This window comes from Protopterus annectens, chromosome 11.part0 (assembly GCF_019279795.1).
Source record: "Protopterus annectens isolate FY-2018-M chromosome 11.part0, PAN1.0, whole genome shotgun sequence".
NCBI classification, from domain to species: domain Eukaryota; kingdom Metazoa; phylum Chordata; order Ceratodontiformes; family Protopteridae; genus Protopterus; species Protopterus annectens.
This window is the reverse complement of record NC_056745.1, coordinates 1,156,247,738-1,156,271,867: the sequence shown is the minus strand read 5'-3', so window position 1 is coordinate 1,156,271,867 and position 24,130 is coordinate 1,156,247,738. Positions and strand designations below refer to the sequence as shown.

At 42.7% G+C, this 24,130-nt stretch overlaps 1 protein-coding gene across 1 annotated transcript in view; it reads left to right on the top strand.

The window, feature by feature from the left end:
* The window catches only part of DNAJC2 (DnaJ heat shock protein family (Hsp40) member C2), a 1,234,748-nt gene that overhangs the window by 227,570 nt on the left and 983,048 nt on the right, over nt 1-24,130 (top strand). The window contains exon 8 of the mRNA XM_044088515.1: nt 8,265-8,406. Within this exon, the coding sequence (XP_043944450.1) occupies nt 8,265-8,406 (142 nt within the window). The remainder of the gene's footprint in view (nt 1-8,264; nt 8,407-24,130) is intronic.

The following is a 24,130-nucleotide window of genomic DNA, read 5'->3' as shown; positions in this document are numbered from 1 at the left end:
TTAAAAGGAATGCCAAATCTGCCACCAAATCAATGGGCAGAGGCTCAAAAACTAATTACAGCACTCATGGACATGACAGCTGTTCAAAATGTACCACCACAGGACCAAGGACAAGGATTTTACTCAAGACTCTTTCTGGTTCCCAGAAAGGACAAAGCCTGGAGGCCCATTCTGGATCTTTCTTCTCTAAACACTTACCTGGATGTTCCGAAATTCAAAATGTTGACACTACAGCAGCTTCTTCCCATGCTGGGCTAGAAAGCTTGGCTCGTGACCTTGGACCTCAAGGAGGCATACCTGCATGTCCCTATCAGACAAAACTGCAGAAGATACCTCAGATTCATAGCTGGTTCAATGCACTATCAATTCTCTTGCACTGCCCTTTGGCTTATCTACTGCGCCCAGGGTCTTCACAAAGTGCCTGGCACCAGTAATTGCATTTTGCAGACAGAAAGAAATTCAAATTTATCCATACCTGGACGACTGCCTGATTCAAGCAGAGAGCAAGGACATTCTTCTAAAGCATCTGGCGTTTGTAAAAAAGTTAAGTTGCCTAGGGTACACAGTAACGAAAAGAAATCAAAACTAGTGCCCTCACAAGAGATAATATTCCTGGGTGCCAGCTTGAGCACAACGGCCCAGATGGCTTATCTTATGCCAGACAAGCAAGGACAATTGACTCAATACTTTCAGTTGATGGCAACAAGAACCCAACTCCCTGCAAGAAAAATTCTGCAGGCCTTGGGTTACATGGCATCTTGCATACTACTAATTCCATATGCCAGACTGCATATGAGGAAACTACAATGGTACCTAAAGAGTGTCTGGTCTCAACACTGTCAAAGTTTGGAAACAGTTATACCACTAATTCCTTGCCTTTAACAGGAGTTTCGATGGTGGTCTCAAGCTTGTCACCTCAACAAGGGACAGCCTTTTACTCAACCCACAGCCAGGGAAACACTGACAACAGATGCATCGGATTACGCCTGGGGAGCACACATGGCAGGAAAATGTATTCAGGGCAAGTGGCCCGCAGAACAAAGGCATCTTCAGATCAATCAAAAAGAGATGCTAGCTGTACAAAATGTCCTTATAGCTTTCAAGGACCTGCTGCATCCAGGAGAATTACTACTAAAGACAGACAACACTACAGTTATGTGGTACATAAACAAGCAAGGGGGTACTCACTCCTACCCCCTCTGCAGACAAGCCATGACCTTGTAGAACACAGCTCTAAACTATCAAGTTAATCTGCAAGCACAATTCCTGCCAGGAGAGAAAAAACACACTGGCAGACAACTTAAGCAGAAACATCATGGATCCCCACGAATGGGAATTGAATCCACAAATATTCAGAATGATCACACAGAAATGGTGGAGCCCAGACATAGATCTGTTTGCGTCCCCAATGAACTGCCAGCTACAGAAATTCTGCACAAGGAGTTACCATCCACAAGCATGGAAAGTGGATGCCCTCTCATTCAGCTGGAAAAACCTACAAGTATATGCTTTCCCACCACTACCTCTCCTTCCAAAGGTACTCATAAAAGCCAGGCAAGAAGAGCCAAAGATGATCCTGATTGCACCAGACTGGCCACACCAGCACTGGTACCCAATCTTAAAGAACTTAGCACAAGGACCACCCTGGATTTTGCCTCAAATCCCACATCTGCTGACTCAGCACAACAATCAGATACTTTACAGCCAGCTAAAGACTTTAAACCTAGCTGCATGGAAGATTCCTTAGTCAAGCAAGCAATGCCTCTCTCCAAAGCTGTTATGGATGTCATTCTGGAGGCCAGAAGGCTTAGTACCAGGAAAGCCTATTCAGATAAATGGAAGAGATTCTGTGCCTGGAACCAGGCTCACAGCATTGACCCTCTTGTCCCAAACATTCCTCAGATACTACAGTATTTAACTGAGATGCTGGACAAAAGCCTCTCCTTTTCATCCATCAAGATCCACGCCTCTGCCATCTCTGCTCATTACAACACAGATCCATCAATTTTCTCTAATCCTTTGCTGGAACAGTACCTCAGAGGGGCTAAAAACATAAGACCACCCCATAGAGCACATACTCCAACTTGGGACCTCAACTTTGTGTTGGAAAAATTAACTTTACCTCCTTTTGAGCCAGCTAACACAGCAGATTTAAAATATATCTCTTGGAAAACTGCTCTGTTCCTGGCAATAACATCAGCGCGAAGAGTTTCAGAATTACAGGCATTAATGGCAGTGGAACCTTTCCTCATTTTCCACCAAGACAGGGTGTCTTTAAGAACTAACCCTACATTTATGCCAAAGGTGGTATCAAGTGTGGCTCTAAACCAAACTATTCACTTGCCAACTTTTTATCCAAAACCACAGAGTAAAGGGAAGAGACTACTGCATTCTCTGGACATACACAGGCAGTTGCACTTCTACTTGGACAAAACCAAAGCTTTCAGAAAATCTGAGCAATTATTGGTAGCATATGCTGCAGGAGCACAGGGAAAAGCCATTTCAAAACCGACTATTTCAAAATGGATAGGACATTGTATATGTTTCTGCTGTACACACTATGGGAAACCTGTACCTAACAGCACTAGATCTCACTCCACCAGGGCAACAGCCACTTCAACTGCCTACCTCAGAGGAGTACCTAGCAAGGATATTTTGGAAGCAGCAAATTGTACATACCTTCACCAAGCATTACCATCTGCCTCTATACTCTAAATCCAGAGCTGGCTTCACCACTGCAGTGCTGCAGGGCCTTATAGCCACCCCTAATGCCTTATAGAACCAGCTACCCTACTTCAGCTTTGGGATTCTACCCAAGTGTAATGACTGCAGCAGTGTAACACGATGAACATAGTACAGTTTTGTACCTACCATAAATGCAGATGTTCGAGTGTATACACTGCTGCAGTCCAGATTACCCTCCCTCCTTCCCCTCTTACTTGCTGGTACGTACCTATGTCTTCTACCCTTTACTACCTATGGGGAGTATTTGCTGGTAACTGAAAGTTGTTGATTGCTTTTCTTATGCATGTTTTATTAGCAATTTGAATTGCCTACCTTTCTGGGGGCACCTGACATCTGGGGCAAGAAAAACTGAAGAAAATGGCGTTGGCTGCATCTTGTATACCCCTGTCGCACTGATGTCAGGGAGGAGGCGACAGCAACTGACGCTGGACCAAGACTTTGGAACTCTGGCCGACTGGGGAACCACCTGACAGCAGGATAACCCAAGTGTATTGACTGCAGCAGTGTATACACTCGAACATCTACATTTATGGTAGGTACAAAACTGTACTTTCTTTCTTGTTAGAATTGCTCCATGGTCGGTTAGCATATTTTTCAGTTAAAGCTCACCTTGCAACTATTTCTGTTTGTCTGCCTTTGACTCCTCCTATTTCCTCTAGGTTTGAGGTCAAACAATTTCTTAAGGGCGTCCATCATGTCAAGCTTCACATGAAGCCTATTCCACCTTCCTGGGACTTAAATTTTGTGCTTGAAATATTTACTCCGGTTCCTATTGTATCTTCAGCTTCCTTGCAACATTGTACTTGAACTCTTCTTTTGGCCCTTACTAAAGAGCTAAGAGTCTCTGAACTCCAGGCTGTTATGGCTGTTCCTCCTTTGAGTTTTTTTCATAGGGACTTGGTGTCCCTTCATGCTAATCCTTCTTTTACACCCAAGGAGGTTAATGAGGTGCCTCTTAATCAGTCTATTAATTTGCCCTCCTTTTTTCCTTCTCTGCAGTCTGCTGGTGAGACGGTTCTTCACACTTTGGATTTGCACAGACAGCTCCGATATTATTAGGATAAGACTAAGGCCATTCACAAATTTGAACAACTTTTTTGTTTCCTTTCATCCCAGATTTCTAATTTCTGTTGTTTCTAAGCTAACCATATCCTCCTGGACCTCCAAGGCCATTTCTTTTTGTTATTTATTTCGTGGTAAGTTTCTTCTGCATCTGTAAAGGCTCATTCTACTAGAGCTGTTGCTTTCTCTGGTGCTTTTTCAAAGTGCTGAATACTAATTCCATCCTTGGGACTCCTCGCCATACCTTTACTAAGGATTACAAATTAGATGTCTTTTTCCAGGGCAAGAGCTGGCTTTGCCAGAACTATCCTGCATGGTTTTCTTGAGGGCTTCTCTGGACATTCCTCCTCATAGGTTTCCTCTTTATCTTTTGAACTCTCCGTTTAGTAAAGAATACTGCAACAGTGGTATGGAAGGACAATAAAATCTTACCTGAATAGTTGATGCCCTGCTCCGTCCTCCTCCTCCTGATTTGCTCTATTCCCTCTGCTTTCCTGTCCTGAATTATTTCTCTTTCTCCTTCTGGATGCACATCCTCCTACTGGGGCTTTTCAGTTCTGAGGTGCATATGTCGTTAGTCACCTTTATGCTGTATGTCTTGTGCGTGGAGCGTATGTGTGAAAACATCTATATATTGGTAAGGCCATGGTATACTGGCCAGATGTTGGGCTACCTGCATTGAATACCTTATGTAAAGAATACTGCAACAGTGAAGAGAAGGGCATATACTTCCTCCTACTACCTTCTTTTAAGGCAAGATAAGCCATCCCATCTAGATGTTGGCAAGTAAATGTTTAAAAAACTATAGCAAGGAGTTTCCAAGAAGTAGTGGATCCTCCCCAAAATTAAGGATAGACTAACAAGACCCCCCACCCTGGCAAACCCTAAATCCATCAAGGTTACTTTTGGTAGTGGGATTCTCTTCCCTCCCTTTTGAGGGATTCCCCCTCATTTGCCAGACTTAACTCTTCTTTACCGTCCTGTGATGGAGCATATACTGTCTTGGGATGCTTGAAGATCTCTCTCTCCCCCTTTTAGGAGAATTTTATTCAAATTGCCTTTCATACCAAATTGTAATTATCTTTTATTTCTTTTTGAGTTTTATGGAAACCTTGGATTCTGAGATGCATATAGTCATATTCCCAGATCCATATGGCAGATGTTTCTAAGGGTTCTGTGACTCTGGAGAATAGTATCAGTCTGCAGTAGCCTTTAGTCTATCTACTGCAATAACAGTATATACAAAATGTCTGGCTCTCATGATGACCAAGTCTGCAAGGTATTCACATTCATCCTTATTTAGGTGATTTGCCTTTCTTTGCAGAGTATTTTTCGAGACTTGCCATTCTTTACAGAGTATTATTTTCAAAGTGCCCGGAATCTTCTACACAAATTGGATTCTGGAATGTACAGATACCTTTCCTGACAAATTCTCTCATGGTTGTTTCCCTGGGTTGTCTCTGGGGTACTTCAGTTCAAAGAGCTGTTTTTCCACTGAAAAAAAGTAGATCTGTATTTATATCTACACCTGCATTTTTTATTTTAACTACTGTCTCAGCAATACCTCAAGAGTCTGGGTCTCATGTCTTCTATCATTTTCATTATACTATACTTTTGCAAGACTCCTCATGAAAAAAAATCCATTAATACTTCTAATTTATATAGTCCCAACATCTATATCCTCTGACTTTTCAGTTTCCAGTTTTGTGATTTGTGAATAGGAAGCTTCTTGGCTAGAGACACCATATTTTTCATAATCTCTGTCCCCCATTTTCCCTCACTCTCATTCCCAACACAGTCGGTCAGTACATACACCTTAGACTGTGTAGCATACAAGCTGAGCAGGGTTTTATTTTGCTGCTCCACGGAGGTGTCTGTTAACGTCTTTAATACATCTTACTACAATTTTTAGCCATTACTGATCTATACTAGTACTATTTAATGTCTGTTTTTAATTTGTAGTGTGGGTAGTTTAAGCACATGAATAAAACTGAAGATGAAAATTAGCATACTTAAATGCTAAGGCAGTGTTTATTCTCCATGATAAAAACAGTATAAAAATCTTTAGTCATCTGATTTTTTTACTATACATGTGCTTGTGTACGTGTTGCTAGCTTGTGCATATGTACACATACATAAATGTGTGTATATAGATTATATGTACTATTATATATCTTTGTTGTGTCTTTCGGCTTTTCCCGGTTAGGGGTCGCCACAGCGGAACTCCGGTCCGCTAATGATTGGCAGTTGATTTTTACATGCTGAGTTGCCAGCCCTAACGCACAACCTTCAACAAAGGTACGCCCATTCACGCATGGCTCCACGCAGAAGATGCTCTAGCTGAGAGTCGAACCGGTCAGCGTCTTACTGTGAGGCGACAACACTACCTCAGCACCACCACTGTGGATACTAATATATATATATCTATATATACGTGTATGCATATATGTATATGTATACACACACACACAGACACACACACACACACACACACACACACACACACACACACAAGTAACACATGTGCAAAAGACACTGAGAAATCAGTGTTGAATTACAAATGATTCAGCACAAATGCTCGATCGCTAGCCATGCAAAAAAAAAAAATAAAACAAAAACCACACACACACATACAAAAACATAGCAGTATTTTTTTTTGTACGGGGAGCAACGTCGTCCCCCCACCCATACACCTCACACCTCCTGCAAATTATATGTACTAACTTTCAGATCACACTACAGTGGGGAAAGGGCACATTCCACACACACCACTATACTGCAGTCTCGCACACACATGGAAAGCCTGCTTGTGAGATCAGCTGATTTTTCAATCACACATGCAAGCTTTTTTCTTCCTCTTCGACAGACTATTTGGCCATTGGTAGATGTACCATATATATAAATGTGTATGTGTACATACAGAAAAAAGAAATGCATGGATATATATGGATGTGTGTGTATACATTTTATATATATATATAATAATATATTTTATATATATATATATATAAAATAATATGCATGGTTAGGTATTGTGCTTCTGTCTCTCTCTCTCTCTCTGTATGGTTGTGTTGTGTATGATCAAAGTAATATTTCTAAGTGCTTTCAATTCCACATTAAAGTAAGTTTGAACATACACAATACCAAAAACAAAAAATATCAAATTAAATAATAAGAAAGGAAAACTATTTCGTCTTCTGATATTGGCACTAAAACCCCGATAATACTAGCCTGAAATTCGTCTGAATGGAGGCAGTGTTACGGGAAGATTTTTATGAAGGTAAGGTGCAGGGTTAGGGTTGAGGGAAGGGGCAGCCATAAGGTTAGCGTTTAGTAACGTGTGCTAACCCTAGCACTGCCCCTTCCCTCAACCCTTACTCTACACCTCATCTTCATAAAATCCTTCCCATAACAATGCCACTATACAAGATGCACTAAACGTTCACAAACGACACTGTATCTCCCAACCTAACCCAGACCCTAAATACACAAACATCCAACACCTGTCCTTCACTCGTCCCCGACCCTAACACTAACTCACATACACACGCACAAACGCACACCTCTCCAACCCCACCTATTTGTCTCAACATTACATTACATACCATCAACATTTCCACTGCTTGGCTGTCTGTACCATCTACATTAAACCACAACCCCTGCATTTGTCAAAGAAATTGCATTTGACAAAATGCAGGGGACCGTATATTGTTGGAGATTATAAACCTATATGAGAAAGATGTAGATATATAGATAGATGTATATAAATAGTTGATACATACACACATAGAAAGAGAGGTATAAATTTATACATATATGTATATAAATAGAGATGCATATAGGTCTTTGTAACTGTGCTGAATGGTACTTGGACATCTGTTTAATCAACACAGTTTGTTCGACTTAAACAGATGGTTGATGGGCATGCAAGATTGACAATCCCTGGGTAGGGAAATGTATCTTTTCCCCAAGGATTGTGCTGTTTTGGAGTTAGAATGTATAATTAGCAGGGGGTGCAGGTGGGCTTGCCCTTCCGGAAAAAAAAAGAAAAGGTTTCATTGTGTGTTTTTTTCAAGTTTTGCATACACCAAGAGTATGTCTCTGTTGGTGCATATTGATTTCTCATTATGCATGTCAACATAAATGTTTTTCAATCTGTTTAAAATAGATCCGTAATATATATATATATATATATATATATATATATATATATATATATAAAATATACATGTGTAAATGTTTGTGTGAATCTGTTTTTGTTTGTGTGAATCTGTTTTATATATATATATATATATATATGTGTGTAAAATGCGTGTGTGTGTGTGCAATAATTGTGTATAGCTTAACCGTAAAAGTTGTCATTTAAACTATGTTGCCTCAAATGTAATGGAAAGTATTGCAAGTTGTAGACCAAAATTAAGCTGTCATGGTGAATGAAAATTGTTTTAATTTTGTAGCTAATGAAATTTTATCTGACCCTGTGAAGCGACGAGCCTTTGACAGTGTGGATCCAACATTTGACAATTCTATACCATCGAAAAGTGAAGCAAAGGATAACTTTTTTGAAGTTTTTGCACCTGTTTTTGAGAGAAATGCTAGGTGAGTGACCTAGTTTATGATATTATGCACAGTTTGGATATTACAAGTATGCTTTAAACAGATATTTTTTTCAGGCCTTTAGTTCTGTTCAAGTGTTAGCAAAAATCAGAGATGTATTATATTTTGCCCTGTCTGCAAATATTGTATCTAAAGCTTGATTTGCAATGTTGTGGTACATCGAAGATTGTATTCATTGGAAACTGTGTATAATGTTTGGAGGATAGAGCTGAAAACCAACCAGTGTTGGTAGTAAGTTTTGCATCTTGGTTTGATATTTCTGGTAAGTTAAGGCAAGTTTTATCCTTAGACTTGAACCACTTTGACTGTTTTATCTGCAGAGGTGCCAAAAATGATATTTTCCATTCTTTATTTCTTGCTCGGGAATATGACTTTCTCCCCTTCTACCAGTTTAACAGTCTTTTTGTTTTGTATTTGCTTGAAGACTTCTATTTTTAAGCTTTGACATTTCCACCAATTGCTTTTTCTTAGTGTTTTTGACTGCCCTATTTTGTAAATATTGCATGACCTTTATTCATTCAGTTGTACAGGGGATCTTGAGCCTGTCTTGACATTCAACTGGTGCAAGGCAGAGAACTAGATATGGATGGGACAGCAGGGAATTGCAGGACATGCACAAACCTACCCATATTTGGTTAGTTTAGAGGCTTGTCCTTTAGCCTAATAACATGTCTTTGGGATGTGGGAAGAAACCAGATTTCCCTGTTGAAAACCCATGTAGGCAAAGGAAGGGCATTCAAATTCTGCAGTGAAGGAACCCAAAGTATGTTGTAAACTGAAGAACCGAGTGCTGTGGTTCAACAATGGTAACCAATGTACTGACTTGTAATGGCTATCTGTTGCATTATTGCCAGTATTCTTGCAGTCATACCTGAATGTTTTCCATTTTATACCTCAGTCATGTAATCTGAGAATATTTATAGATATTGCATTTGAAACACAAGTGCAAGTTGTACTTACCAAACTCATTCCCCTATTGTCTCGGCTATGTTCCCTTTTCTTCCAAGGTTTTAGGAGTATTGTATTGGTGCATCCTGCAGTAACTGGGTCCTGAGCAATCCTTCCCTGTTCAATTATTAACTGCTCATTTAGAGTGGAGCTCATACTCTCTGCTAGTCGATTTGGTAGTTTGCAGTTTTGAAGATAAGATGTTCATCGTGTTACACTGCTGCAGTCATTGCACTTGGGTTATCCTGCCATCAGGTAGTCCCGCAGTCGGTCAGAGTTCCAAAGTCTTGGTCCGGCGTCGGTTACTGTCGTCTCCTCCCTGACGTCAGTGCGACAGGGGTATATAAGATGTAGCCTACACCATTTTCTTCAGTCTTTCTTGCCGCGCGCTGCCTGAAGCAAAAGCAGTTCGCAAGTGCCGGTTGGCTGTCTCCTGAGATTTTCATTCCGGATCCAGAACCGAAGTCTTCTACAAAGCTAAGTACCCCGTTGGGGTAACTTTTTCTTGCCTCAGACCGATGTCAGTAAAAGTTAATAACTGTATTTCTTGTGGGAAGCAAATACCTCATAAGGATTTCCATTCCTATTGTATCCCATGCCTAGGCCCTGACCACGACGTTACCGGTTGTCAGTTTTGTGCTAGGTTTAACAAGCGCACTATTAAACGTTGGTTTGATTTTGCCCGACATTATTTTGGTAGAAAATTCAATTATACCATGCCGTCGGAACTTCAGATGACCGGAGTACACAAAATGTGCAAAGACAAGGATAGACATCCGAGGCCCAAAACTGATGACGAAGCCTCTTCTAGGCCAGTCACCGGTTCTCCGATTTTCAGCGAGGCGCCTTTGCAGCCCCTGACGACCGCTTCTGAAGAACCACAAGCTGCCTCTGACTCCCACGTGAAGATGGCTGGGCCTTCGGGCGCACAAGATATTCAGCCTACCGAGACTAACCTTTCAGAGGGATCCGGAGTAGCTGAGCAACCCACAGCTACAGAGGGTGTCTTCAGACCTACTCAGTTAAGCATTAAACCCTCATCAAAGTCTAAGCCTCCTTTAAAGTCAAAGAAACCAATACAGCATTCTCCAGGATAGGCCTCCATGCCTACGAAACAAATGCTCAAAATGGCCGAAGACCTAATTACTCTGATTAGGGGTCCCATCCCCCTCCTGATAAAAGGCATAGACAGGATGCAGACTGACTCATCCGACCAGGTGTCCATCTCTTCTGATTCATCCTCAGACCTAGGATACTCTTTACCCCCTTATGAGGATTCTGATGTTGAGGAATCAATTCCATCAACCTCACCGCCTGAGGACTACTCCTTTGGGGAAACCCTGCATACCATGAGGGAGCATTTCCACTGGGAAGTCCAGGATTACTCAGAATCCAAGAAAAGGCTCAGAGACTTCCTTTTATTACCTCAACACAGACCCCTTGCTATTCCGCTAGTGTTAGATATTGTGAAAGATGTGTATACTGAATCCAGCTTAAATCCTGATTCCTTACCTCCAGCCCCTGTTAAACCTGACAGATACTACAGAGTCCCTGACTCGCATAAATTTCTGTATAAAAGCCATGTCGCTGACCCTGAAACTTTTTCTTAGGGACCCAAAGGAGTTAAGGCCTCATCAGCCAAGAATCCATTTCTCTCTGACAGAGAATCCAGAGCATTAGATAGATGGGGAAAGAAAGTATATATGTCTGCAACTTTAGCAACGAGAGCCTTAAATTGCCAGTTTCACATGCTAAAATATCAGCAATTTTTACTCTCTCAGTTAAAATAAAAAATGCTTCCAGAGTCAGATCCTCCTAATTTTAAAGAAATGCAGGATTTATTGCATGCAGCTAAACAAGTGGGAAAGCATACTTTTCAGTGTGGTTTTGATTCTCTAGAGGCCTCCTGCAGAGCAGCAGTTACAGGCTCTGTCATTATAAGACATGCTTGGTTAAAAGAACATAAGTTACCAGATCATGTTAAAGCAAAATTATTGGATGCATCTTTGCAGCAGGATGTGTTATTTGGAGTTAAGGTAGAAGAGGTATTAAAGAAAATGGAGGATAAGGCAAAATCTATGCAAACGGTGAAGGATTTCTTACAGGTTCAGCCTCCTAGATTTAGCAGAAACTGGCCAACTAAGAATTGGTCCTTTCCAATTACAGACAGACCTCAAAGGGGAAGATAGAGACGTCCAAGAGGTAGAGGTCAAACACAAGGTCCTTACAGGCCTCGGCAATGGGTTGCATCAGGCCAGAAAGAAGGGGAAGACAGGCCACAACCATTTAAAAAGCAGCTCCAATGACTTCCCACTACAGCTGCCAAACAAATCCTTCTTGGCAGCCCCCTTGGGAGGAAAACTGGCACTCCTACCACAATTGGCAGATGATCACCAAAGACAAATGGGTTCTCAACATTGTATTTCAAGGTTACAGGTTCCACTTTCATACTCTGCCAAGGTTAAAAGGAATGCCAAATCTGCCACCAAATCAATGGGCAGAGGCTCAAAAATAAATTACAGCACTCATGGATATGAGAGCTATTCAAAAGGTACCATCACAGGAGCAAGGACAAGGATTGTACTCGAGACTGTTTCTGGTACCCAGAAAGAACAAGGTCTGGAGGCCCATTCTGGATCTTTCATCTGTAAACACTTACCTGGATGTTCCAAAATTCAAAATGTTGACATTACAGCAGCTTCTTCCCATGCTGGGCAAGAAAGCTTGGCTCGTGACTTTGGACCTCAGAGGCATACCTGCATGTCCCTATCAGACAAAACTGCAGAAGATACCTCAGATTCATAGCTGGTTCAATGCACTAACAATTCTCTGCACTGCCCTTTGGCTTATTTACTGCGTCCAGGTTCTTCACCAAGTGCCTGGCACCAGTAATTGCATTTTGCAGACAGAAAGAAATTCAAATTTATCCGTACCTGGATGACTGCCTGATTCAAGCAGAGAGCAAAGACATTCTTCTGAAGCATCTGGTGTTTGTAAAAAAGTTATTAAGTTGCCTGGGGTACACAGTAAACGAAAAGAAATCAAAACTAGTGCCCTCACAAGAGATTATATTCCTGGGTGCCAGCTTGAACACAATGGCCCAGATGGCTTATCTCACGCCAGACAAACAAGAACAACTGACTCCAATACTTTCAATTGATGGCAACAAAGACCCATCTCCCTGCAAGAAAAATTCTGCAGGCCTTGTGTTACATGGCATCCTGCATACTACTAATTCCATATGCCAGACTGCATATGAGGAAACTACAATGGTACCTAAAGAATGTATGGTCTCAACACTGTCAAAGTTTGGAAACAGTTATACCACTAATCCCTTTCCTTCAACAGGAGTTTCGATGGTGGGCTCAATCTTGTCACCTCAACAAGGGACAGCCTTTTACACAACCCACAGCCAGGCAAACACTGACAACAGACACATTGGATTATGCCTGGGGAAGCACAAATGGCAGGCAAATGTATTCAGGGCACGTGGACCGCAGAACAAAGGCATCTTCACATCAATCAAAAAGAGATGCTAGCTGTACAAAATGCGGTTATAGCTTTCAAGGACCTGCTGCATCTAGGACAACTACTACTAAAGACAGACAACACCACCGTTATGTGGTACATAAACAAGCAAGGGGGCACTCACTCCTACCCACTATGCAGACAAGCTATGACCTTATGGAACACAGCTATAAACCTTCAAGTTCATCTGAAAGCGCAATTCCTGCCAGGAGAGAAAAACACACTGGCAGATGACTTAAGCAGAAACATCATGGATCCCCACGAATGGGAGTTGAATCCACAAATATTCAGAATGATAACACAGAAATGGTGGAGCCCGGACATAGATCTGTTTGCATCCCCAATAAACTGCCAGCTACAAAAATTCTGCACAAGGAGTTACCATCCACAAGCATGGAAAGTGGATGCCCTCTCATTCAGCTGGAAGAACCTACAAGTATATGCTTTCCCACCACTACCTCTCCTGCCAAAGGTACTCATAAAAGCCAGGCAGGAAGAGCCAAAGATGATCCTGATTGCACCAGACTGGCCACACCAGCACTGGTACCCAATCTTAAGGAGCTTAGCACAAGAACCACCCTGGATTTTGCCTCAAATCCCACATCTGCTGACTCAGCACAACAAACAAATACTACACAGCCAGCTAAAGACCTTAAACCTAGCTGCATGGAAGATTCCTTAGTCAAGCAAGCAATGCCTCTCTCCAAAGCTGTTATGGATGTCATTCTGGAGGCCAGAAGACCTAGTACCAGGAAAGCCTATTCGGATAAATGGAAGAGATTCTGTGCCTGGAACCAAGCTCACAGCCTTGACCCTCTTGTCCCAAACATTCCTCAGATACTACAATACTTAACTGAGATGCTGGACAAAGGACTCTCCTTCTCATCCATCAAGATCCACACCTCTTGCCATCTCTGCTCATTACAACACGGATCCACCAATTTTCTCTAATCCTCTGTTAAAACAGTACCTCAGAGGGGCTAAAAACATAAGACCGCCCCGTAGAGCACCTACTCCAACTTGGAACCTCAACTTTGTTTTGGAGAAGCTAACTTTACTTCCTTTTGAGCCAGCCAACACAGCAGAATTAAAATATATCTCTTGGAAAACTGCTCTGCTCCTGGCAATAACATCAGCACGAAGAGTTTCAGAATTACAGGCATTAATGGCAGTGGAACCTTTCCTCATTTTCCACCAGGACAGGGTGTCTTTACGAACTAACCCTACCTTTATGCCAAAGGTGGTATTCAGTGTGGCTCTAAACCAAACTATTCACCTGCCAACTTTTTATCCTAAACCACAGAATAAAGGGGAGAGACTACTGCACTCTTTGGACAGGAAGTTATGCTTCTACTTGGACAAAACCAAAGCTTTCAGAAAATCTGAGCAATTATTGGTAGCATATGCTGCAGGGGCACAGGGAAAAGCCATTTCAAAATGGACTATTTCAAAATGGATAGGACATTGTATACGTTTCTGCTACACATACCATGGAAAACCTGTACCTAGCAGCATTAGATCTCACTCCACCAGGGCAACAGCCACTTCAACTGCCTACCTCAGGGGGAGTACCTACCAAGGATATTTTGGAAGCAGCAACTTTGAGTTCTGTACACACCTTCACCAAATATTACCATCTGCCTCTATACTCTAAATCCAGAGCTGGCTTTGCCACTGCAGTGCTGCAGGGCCTTATAGCCACCCCTAATGCCTTATAGGACTAGCCACCCTTCCTCAGCTTTGGGATTCTACCCAAGTGTAATGACTGCAGCAGTGTAACACGATGAACATAGTACAGTGTTGTACTTACCATAAATGTAGATGTTCGACTGTAGACACTGCTGCAGTCCAGGTTACCCTCCCTCCTTCCCCTCTTACTGGCTGGTACGTACCTATGTCTTCTACCCTTACTACCTATGGGGAGTATTTGCTGGTAGCTGTAAGTTGTTTTTTGCTTTTCTTCTGTATGTTTTATTAACAATTGGAATTGCCTACATATTTAGAGGCACCTGAAATCTGGGGCAAGAAAAACTGAAGAAAATGGTGTCTGCTGCATCTTGTATACCCCTGTTGCACTGACGTCAGGGAGGAAGTGACAGCAACCGACACCGGACCAACACTTTGGAACTCTGGCCGACTGCGGGACCGCCTGACGGCAGGATAACCCAAGTGTAATGACTGCAGCAGTGTCTACACTCAAACATCTACATTTATGGTAGGTACAAAACTGTACTTTTCTGGATCATAGAACATCTCCCAACATCTTGGTTACTTAAAAATGTAGCTGGTAACAGTAATTACTTTAATGAAATTTGTTCCCTTCCTTTTTTCTACTGATCCCACGTCTAATTATTGTATCTCCTTTACAGTATTCAGTGCTTCCATTATAACTGGATTAGACTGATTGCCATTTAGCACCTGTTGCTTTTTTGGCTGCTAGAAACATTAAACTGTAAGGCCTTATGATGCCTAAATAATTCAGATGTAGTAAGCTCAAGTAAAAAATGTCCTTAGTTAACTGCCATTTGTACAACCAAGATTTTTGTAAAAGAACTCTGTAGGAAATGTTTACATCTCCCAGCTCATTACATATGCAAAAAAAAATTCTCCCAATGTCCTTAAACTTCACCATCACATCTCCAACATTTACTACCTACCAGAGGAAAAATCCTCTGAAGTTTACTGGGGGGCATAAAATACTTGTGCAAACACTCCAGTGTAAGAATCCTTAATATTTTGGACTTTCTGGATTTTTTTACACTCTAAAGCCCTTCAGATTTCTTCTCATTGTTCATTTACTATTTTCTATCTTCCATCTTTTCTTACTTCCCTTACTTGATTGTTATAAGGTCAGGATCTTCTGTTATCGTCTCAACTAAAATTTCTACCAAAGTTTGTCTTTCATTTAGCACTCCTTATTCCATTCTCTTTGCCTATATTTTATCATCATTCCCTGTTAGGGAAGGTAGTCTCCAAATTGTAGTCCAAACTCTTGCTTAGCCTGATCCCCAATGCATTACCTTTTCCTTCTGAGTTATGATCTTCCCAATACCTTGATTCTTATGCTAATTTGTTTTAGTCCCACTCATCTGTTTTCTCTGCCACTATTTTCATACATCCCTTTTAGTAAAATCTCCTTTCTCCCTTCCTATGTTGGCTTTTTTTAAACACCTTTATTGAATTATCCGGCAAACATAAACTTGTATAAATGTAATCAAACCATATTAACAAGTACAAATTTACAAACATTGTACATCACATACTGCAATAAATCATATAGTCTAAGCAACATTACATAAATTATTCAATTCCTGCCTTTTCTTAAACCTCATTCCGCCTCCAAAACATTTTTCTGCATGTATTATTCCCACAGTTTCCATTATTTTCTTAGTAATTTACTCCTACAACTTTTTAAAGATCCCACTTCCTTTTTTTTATTTCTGTTACAATATTTACTTCAAATTTAGTTGGTTTAGGTTTTGATATCCATTCTCTAGTAATTGCTTTTTGGTAGCCACCAGAATTAAACTTAAGGCTTTCCTAAGTTTGGGCAATTCAGATTCTGTATCCCAGCTCAATAAAATAATTTTCTTAGTTACGATCGTGCTCCCCCAGTATTCTTGATAGAGTAACTCTGTAGGGAATTTTTAAAGTCTGCCAACTCGTTACACTCTCAAAACCTGTGATCTGCTGTCAATCTTCATTCATTCCTCAACCAAAGGGGACTCTTTATCTGACTCTCTTATCCAGCTTGGATGCTGTACTAGCTTGCAGCTGCCAAAAACTCTTGAGCTCATTTCTTACCTGTAATGCTCTAAGCCCAACCTGCCGCGGATCTCGTTTGCTTTTGTGCTTTGACTTTGGTCGCCTTGGCTCTTGAGCTACTTTTGAGATAAGTGGGATTTTGTTCTTTTTTTGCTAATTTTCTGTCATCCATAGCTAAGCTATAACTTTCTGCTAATTTCTGCTGTGTTGTGTTGCATTTCTTTCCTACCCTTTTTACACACTAGTACACTTTCCAATTACCATAGTTGGTATTTGTACCCTTCCTTTACACTCTGGTGTATTTACTTAAAATACCATATTTGGTGTTTCCTTTTTTACTTTGCCTATTCTACCAAATATATATATATTTTTATAGTTGTAGTGTTTGTGTGCTGTTCTGTTGTGTTTGTGTGCACCATCCTTCACTTTGGTCAGTATGTGTGAAAAGGGATTTAAAAAGTGTTAACAATGTAGGCACAAAAAATGCTGCTCTTGGACTCCCACCGATTGTGTGTTTACTGTTTGGGCCCTCTCCATTTGGACTCAGAATGTTAACGTTTGGGCTGGGTTCAACCCCAAAGCTCTTACAGAGAGGTGGAACAAACTAATTTTGAAGGGTCTTCTGCCTACTCCATTTTCCAGTGCTATTGCTGGAGTTCAGTTACCTGCTTCAGAAACAACCAAAAGATCCAGATCTTTGGACTCTGTGCCTTCCACTTCCTTGGAGCCAAGGAAGAAAAAGCTCAAGTTAGACCCAACCTTCTTTGAAGCCGATTAAGTCAATTGCTGCCGCTGTTCCTTTGGATCCGTCTTAAGGTTCTGCAGATCAAACTGTTTCAGATCTGAGACTTCTGCCTCGTACTGTCTACTCCCTAAGTTTGAACCCAGTGCCCTTTAGGGTGCTGTCGCCTTTTCTAGAGTGGCACTGTAAGTCACCATCTGTGTACTCGACTCGCTCCTCCAGAAGTGTCATGGAAGAGGATGTGCAGAGGGTGATGAGGAGATTCTTCATGGAACATTTTCAGAAGGGAGTTGTCATGGTTCCTACCCCTTTGGATAAGGAACAACATCCTTTCACTCCCCCCACAAAGTGTGGATCCTCCTCTGACCTGTGGTTTCAGAGTCCCTGGCTCCGAGTGCTCCTGGTCCATCTGTGTCAGATCCAAAGAGATTGTCTTCTTCAGATGTGACTACTACTGGGTGCGTTGGCCCCAACGTCTTCAGATCCAGACTGTTGGAGCCAAAGCTCCCAGGTTGAATCTAGGGGGGATGGGATTAACTCAGAGGTTTTTCAGAGCTGTATTTTCCTCTTGGGGTTTCGGCCTTTGGCATCTCAGCTCCGGCTTCCACCTTGGATGTCTGGTCCACGGAGCAGGGGGGGGAGGTAGTGGGCCAGAGAAGACTTCTCTCGGCTCCATTGCCTTCCCTTTCTCTGGAGCATTTGGCCTTTGAGGTAGTGAAGAGGGTATTCTGTGCTCCGGTAGAGTAGGTGGGCTCTTCCTCCTCTGATCCAACACTGACGTCTTGTCTGTCTCTGTCCTGTGATCCTCCTTACTTCACTCCACTGGGACATCCGACCCGAAGCTTCCAGTCCACCTGCCAGGTATTATTTCTTCTGACACTTCTCTGAAGCACCCCACTGAAGAAGTTCCTTTGAAGAAAATGTGCAAGTGGAAGCACTTGAACTCCCCCAAGGAGTCTATCACAGAGGACACTGACTTTGATTTTGATGAGGAAGAAGAACCTCCCAAGTCACCAACCGAGGACGTCTCCTTTGGAGACATTCTTGAGATCCTAAGGCAGAGGAGTCACTGCTTCTGGATACCTTCAGGACTGGCCTGTCTACCTTCTGGGTCACTTCACACACTGATGATTTTATCTACCTGGTGTCTCAGTGGGCGTTTAAGGAGCCTTATGATCCAGCCAGTCCCCAAAAGACTTGATAAGATTCTGGCTCCACCAATCCAGAGTGACCATTGGAGCAAGGGTGTACCAGTTGATGTCATGGCTGTGGCAGTGGCTACGAAGAAGGAACTGGCAGAACAGAGTTCCTCTGTCCACCTCCCCTAACTGGGAGTCTAGGACATTGGCCTGGGTTGGTAAACATGTATATGCTTCAGTGACGTTTGTCATCTGATTGCTGGAACTATTTGGCATGCTTCACGAGGTTACAAAGTGACTTAATCAAGGAACCTTCCAACTCTCTGGCAGGGACCATTACTGGAGAGGCGCAATCCCTTGTGGCCCCACAGATGTTCTTCGTGTTTCACTGTTGCAGTCATTACATTTGGGTTATCTTCCTGCAGGTAGCCCTTAGTCGGCTTGAATACCAGAGTCTTGTATTCTTGCATTGGATGCTGTCTCTCCTTCCATGACGTCAGGTCATCAGGGGTATAAAACATGCAGCCGACGCCATTACATCAGTCTTTCTTGCCGAACAGTGCCCAGAGCAGAAGCAGTTTGCAAGTGCCGGTTGGCCGACTCCTGAAATTTTCATTTTCGAGTTTCAGAACCAAAGTCTTCGAAAAAAGCTAAGTACCCCATTGGGGATCCTTTTTCTTGCTTTTAACCGATGTCAGTAAAAGTTAACAATTGTCTTACCTGTGGAAAGCAAATACCTCATAAAAATTTTTATTCGTACTGCATTCCTTGCTTAGGCCCAGACCACAACGTCCCTTGCTGTCTGTTTTGTGCCTTATTCAACCCCCGAAGTATTCGTCATTGGTCTATTTTCGCAGCAAATTATTTTGGTACTCTGTTTAACTATCCAGAAATGGCTTTGGTAAGCCATCTGACTATCGATATTCCGAAAAAACGTAAGGATAAAGACAGAGACATACCGCATAGGTCCAAAACTGCCAACGACGCTTCCATTAAGCTAGTCGCCAGTTTGCCGGTACTCAGTGAGGCGCTTTCGCAGCCCCTGCTAATTCAGATTCGCAGGCCTCTACTGAGACCCATTTGGAGTCCGGTATTTCACGAGATTCTTCTTCGACTGTGGAACCTGCGGATGTACCTTGGATGGGTCCGGAGCTGCCGTGCAGGCACTGGCTTTTGTGGGCGTACAGGCCTAAAAATTTGCATTTTAAACCAACGCCATCTTCTTCATCAAGGCCTAAAACTCAACCCATGCCTAGAAAACTGACGTCCAAACCGCATGGTCAGGCCCATATGCCTAAAAAATGCTTAGAATGGCTGAAGAACTTATTACCTTAATTAGGGGAAGCCAGCCTTCCCCCTCTAAGATACCTAGAACTGATTTTCCTTCTGATCAGGATTCTGAATTTGTTTCTTCTGATTACCAGGATTTGCCCTTATCTACCTATGAAGATTCTGATGCAGAGGATTCCATTCCCTCTGCTTCCCCTCCAGAAGATTTTTCTTTTGGTGAAACCTTGCACACTCTAAGGGAACATTTCCACTGGGAAAGCCAGGATTACTCTGACTCCAAAAGAGGCTTAGGGAATTCTTACTCCTCGCTCAACACAGGCCTTTAGCTTTCCCTCGTGTTCTGGACATTGTAGATGATGCCTTCTTGGAATCTAGCCTGGCCCCAGACACTATACCTCCAGCTCCCAGAAAATCTGATGGGTATTAGAGTACCTGACTCTCACAAGTTCCTCTTCAAGAATCCTACTGTGGATCCAGAGACCATTTCCCAAGGACCAAAGAGCATTAAGGCTACTGCTGCCAAAAACCCTACCCCCTTTACTAGAGATTCCAGGGATTTGGACAGATTGGGTAAGAAGGTATACACTTCTGCTACTTTGGCCATTAGGACCTTAAATTGTTAGTTTCATATGTTAAAGTATCAGCAGCATATTATGGGACTACTTAAACAGAAAATTATGTTGATTCTTGACTGTGCTGAACATAAAGAATTACAGGATTTCATGCATTCTGCTGAACAAGTTGGTAACATATCTTGCAATGTGGTTTTGACTCTTTAGAAGCATCTTGCAGGGCTGCTATCACTGGGTCACTGGGTCTGTACTTAGAAGGCATGCTTGGCTTAAGGAGCAAAACTTGCCAGATCATGTTAAAGCTAAATTACTGGATGCTCCCTTAAAGCAAGACCACCTGTTTGGCAACAAGGCAGAAGTCCTTAAAAAGATGGAGGGGAAAAGCTAAATCTATGCAAACTGTTAAAGATTTCCTGCAAGTGCAGCCTCCCAGATTTAGTAGGCATTGGCCTTCTAAAAATTGGTCCGTTCCAGTCTCCTCCAGGCCTTCTCAGTCCAAACCCAGAAACAGCAGATCACTTGGGTTACAGCCTCAGGCTACACACAGGCCTAAGCAGTGGGGGGCTCCCACTTCCAAAGCTGAAAGTAGTAAGACACCCCCTATGGAAAAATGTCACAATGACCTTAACCCTTCCAACCCCTGCTCAACTGTCTACTCCCTTAGGAGGAAAGCTCGCCCTGCATGCAAAAAACTGGGAACTCATTACTCAAGACAAATGGGTTTTAAATATAGTTTCCAAGGGATACAGATTCCACTTCCACACTTTGCCAACCCCAAACAGTTGGCCAGACCTACCCCCAAATCAGTGGGCAGAGGCTCAACAGCAGGTTCTCTCTCTTGTATGTTTCAGGGCTATTGAACCTGTCCCAGCAGAAGAAAGGGGACAAGGTTTTTACTCAAGACTTTTCCTGGTACCCTGAAAAGACAGCTCCTGGCGTCCTATCCTGGACCCCTCTATTCTAAACACCTTTTTTGGTAATCTCAAAATTCAAAATGCTAACACTTCAACTGCTTCCTATGCTAGGCAAAGATGCCTGGTTGGCAACCTTAGACTTAAAGGAAGCTTACCTGCACATTCCAATAAGGGAATCCTGCAGGAAATACCTATGCTTCAGAGCAGGCTCCATGCACTTCCTTTGGCTTATCTACTGCGCCCAGGGTATTCACAAAGTGTCTAGCTCCAGCCATTGCATTTTGCAGGCAGAGAAATATTCAAATGTACCCATACCTGGATGGTTGTCTAATCCAGGCAGAAAGCCAGGACATGCTATTAAAACATCTGGCATTTGTAACAAAACTAACTTCGCTTTGGTACACCATAAATGAAAAGAAATCTCATCTGGTACCCTGCCAGCAGATTGTATTCCTGGAAGCAAGCTTGAACACAACTTCCCAGATGGCTTACGTCACACCAGAGAAGCAAGTTCATTTGACGGCCTACTTCAAACTACTGGCCACAAAGACCCAGCTATCTGCAAGTAAAATTTTGCATGCCCGGGGGGTTCATGTCCTCTTGTATTCTACTAATTCCATATGCAAGACTGCATATGAGGAAAATACAGTGGTATCTAAAAAGCCTATGGTGTCAACATTCTCAGGACCTGGAATCAAAGATTCGTATCATTCCTTGTATGAGTTCTTTTGGTGGGCAGAGGCCTGCTACCTCAACAAGGATAGTCTTTTCAATCTACCCCCTGCCGCCCAAACCCTGACTACAGACTCATCAGACTATGCATGGGGGGCTCACTTGGCAGGGCAGTGCATTCAGGCATATGGAACCCGAGTGAGATGCACCTGCGTATCAACCAAGAAGAAATGTTAGCTGTACAGAATTCCCTGACAGCCTTCAAGGACCACATCCTTTCACGACAATTATTGGTAAAGATAGACAACCACCACAGTTATGTGGTACATAAACAAGCAGGGGGAACCCACTCATATCCTCTCTGCAGACTAGCCATGGCTCTGTGGAGCACAGCCCTGAGCTACCAAGTGCACCTACAAGCTCAATTCCTGCCAGGCAAGCTAAATTCACTGGCAGATGACCTAAGCAGAAATCTCATGGACCTACATGAATGGGAACTGGAACCAAAAATATTCAACCTCTTGGGGAACAAATGGGTGACTCCAGAGATAGACCTGTTTGCCTCCCCCCCAGAACTACCAATTGGACAAATTCTGCACAAGGACTCCCCACACTCAAGCTTGGAAAGTGGATGCCCTGTCCTTCACCTGGGCAAGCCTATTGGTTTATGCCTTTCACCCTCTGCCTCTCCTCTCGAGGGTTCTGCTAAAGATCAAACAGGACAGACCAAGGACAATTCTTATTGCACCAGACTGGCCTCGCCAGCACTGGTACCCCCTCTTGTGCAGCATGATTCTGCTGGATCCATGGCACTTACCTCAGACACCTTCCCTGCTGTCCCAGCAGGTAGGCCAGATTCTGCATCCTCCGCTTCAAACTCTGAACCTTGCAACCTGGCTAATTCCTTGAGCTCTCCAGTAGCATCCCTCAGTAAGCAGGTGCTAGAGGTCATTCTGGAAGCAAGGGGACCTAGTACTAGACAATCTTAGGCTGAAAAGTGGAAAAGATACTGTTCCTGGAGCCAGGCCCAGGTTATGGGCACTATGGTGCCCAGTTTACCTCGTATTCTTCAATACTTAACAGAAATGCTCCACAAGGGCCTATCCTTCTCGTCAATTAAAATTCATGCCTTTGCAATTTCAGCATATTAGAATACTGAACCACCACTCTTCTCTCTCCCCCTGTTAAAGCAATTTTTCAGATTGGCTAAAAATTTAAGACCCCCAGGCAAGCCCCTACTCCAACCTGGGACCTTAACTTTGTATTGGAAAAGCTCGCTCTCCCTCCATTTGAACCAGCTGCAACTGCAGAGTTGAAATTCCTTTCTTTGAAAACAGCCTTCCTTCTAGCCATCACTTCAGCAAGAAGAGTGTCTGAAATATAGGCCCTCATGGCAGTGGAGCCCTTCATTATCTTCCATGCAGACAGGGTTTCCCTCAGGACCAATCCTTCCTTTATGCCCAAGGTGGTGTCTAGTGTGGCCCTAAATCAGTCCATTCATTTGCCTACCTTTTTTCCTAATCCACAAAACAAAGGAGAACGAATTCTGCACTCTTTGGATGTGCATAGACAACTTAGATTTTATTGGGACAGGACTAAGCCTCTCAGAAAATCTGAACAGCTGCTAGTTGGCTTTGCTGCAGGGGCAGAGTGGAAGGCCATTTCAAAGCAAACCATTTCTAAATGGATAGCCCATTGCATTGATTTCTGCTATAAGCACCATGGAAAACCTACCCCACAAGGGATAAGATCACATTCCACCAGGGCTGCATCTACCTCTACAGCCTTTCTCAGAATGGTCCCTACCAGGGGCGTCCTAGAAGCTGCTACCGGGAGCTCTGTTCATACCTTCAAGCATTACCACATGCCTATTTTTTCTAAGTCCAGAGCTGGTTTTGCCACTGCAGTATTGCAGGGCTTAATAGCTGGTCCTAATGCTCTCTAAATTCCTCCTCCCTTACTTGGCTTTGAGAATTTACCCAAATGTAATGACTGCAACAGTGGAACACGAAGAACATAGTACAGTTGTGTACACTTTCCATAAATGTAGATGTTCGAGTGTATTCACTGTTGCAGTTCTGGTTACCCTCCCTCCAGCCCCCTGACTTCTCTTGGCTCTACCTTTCCTTCTTGTTT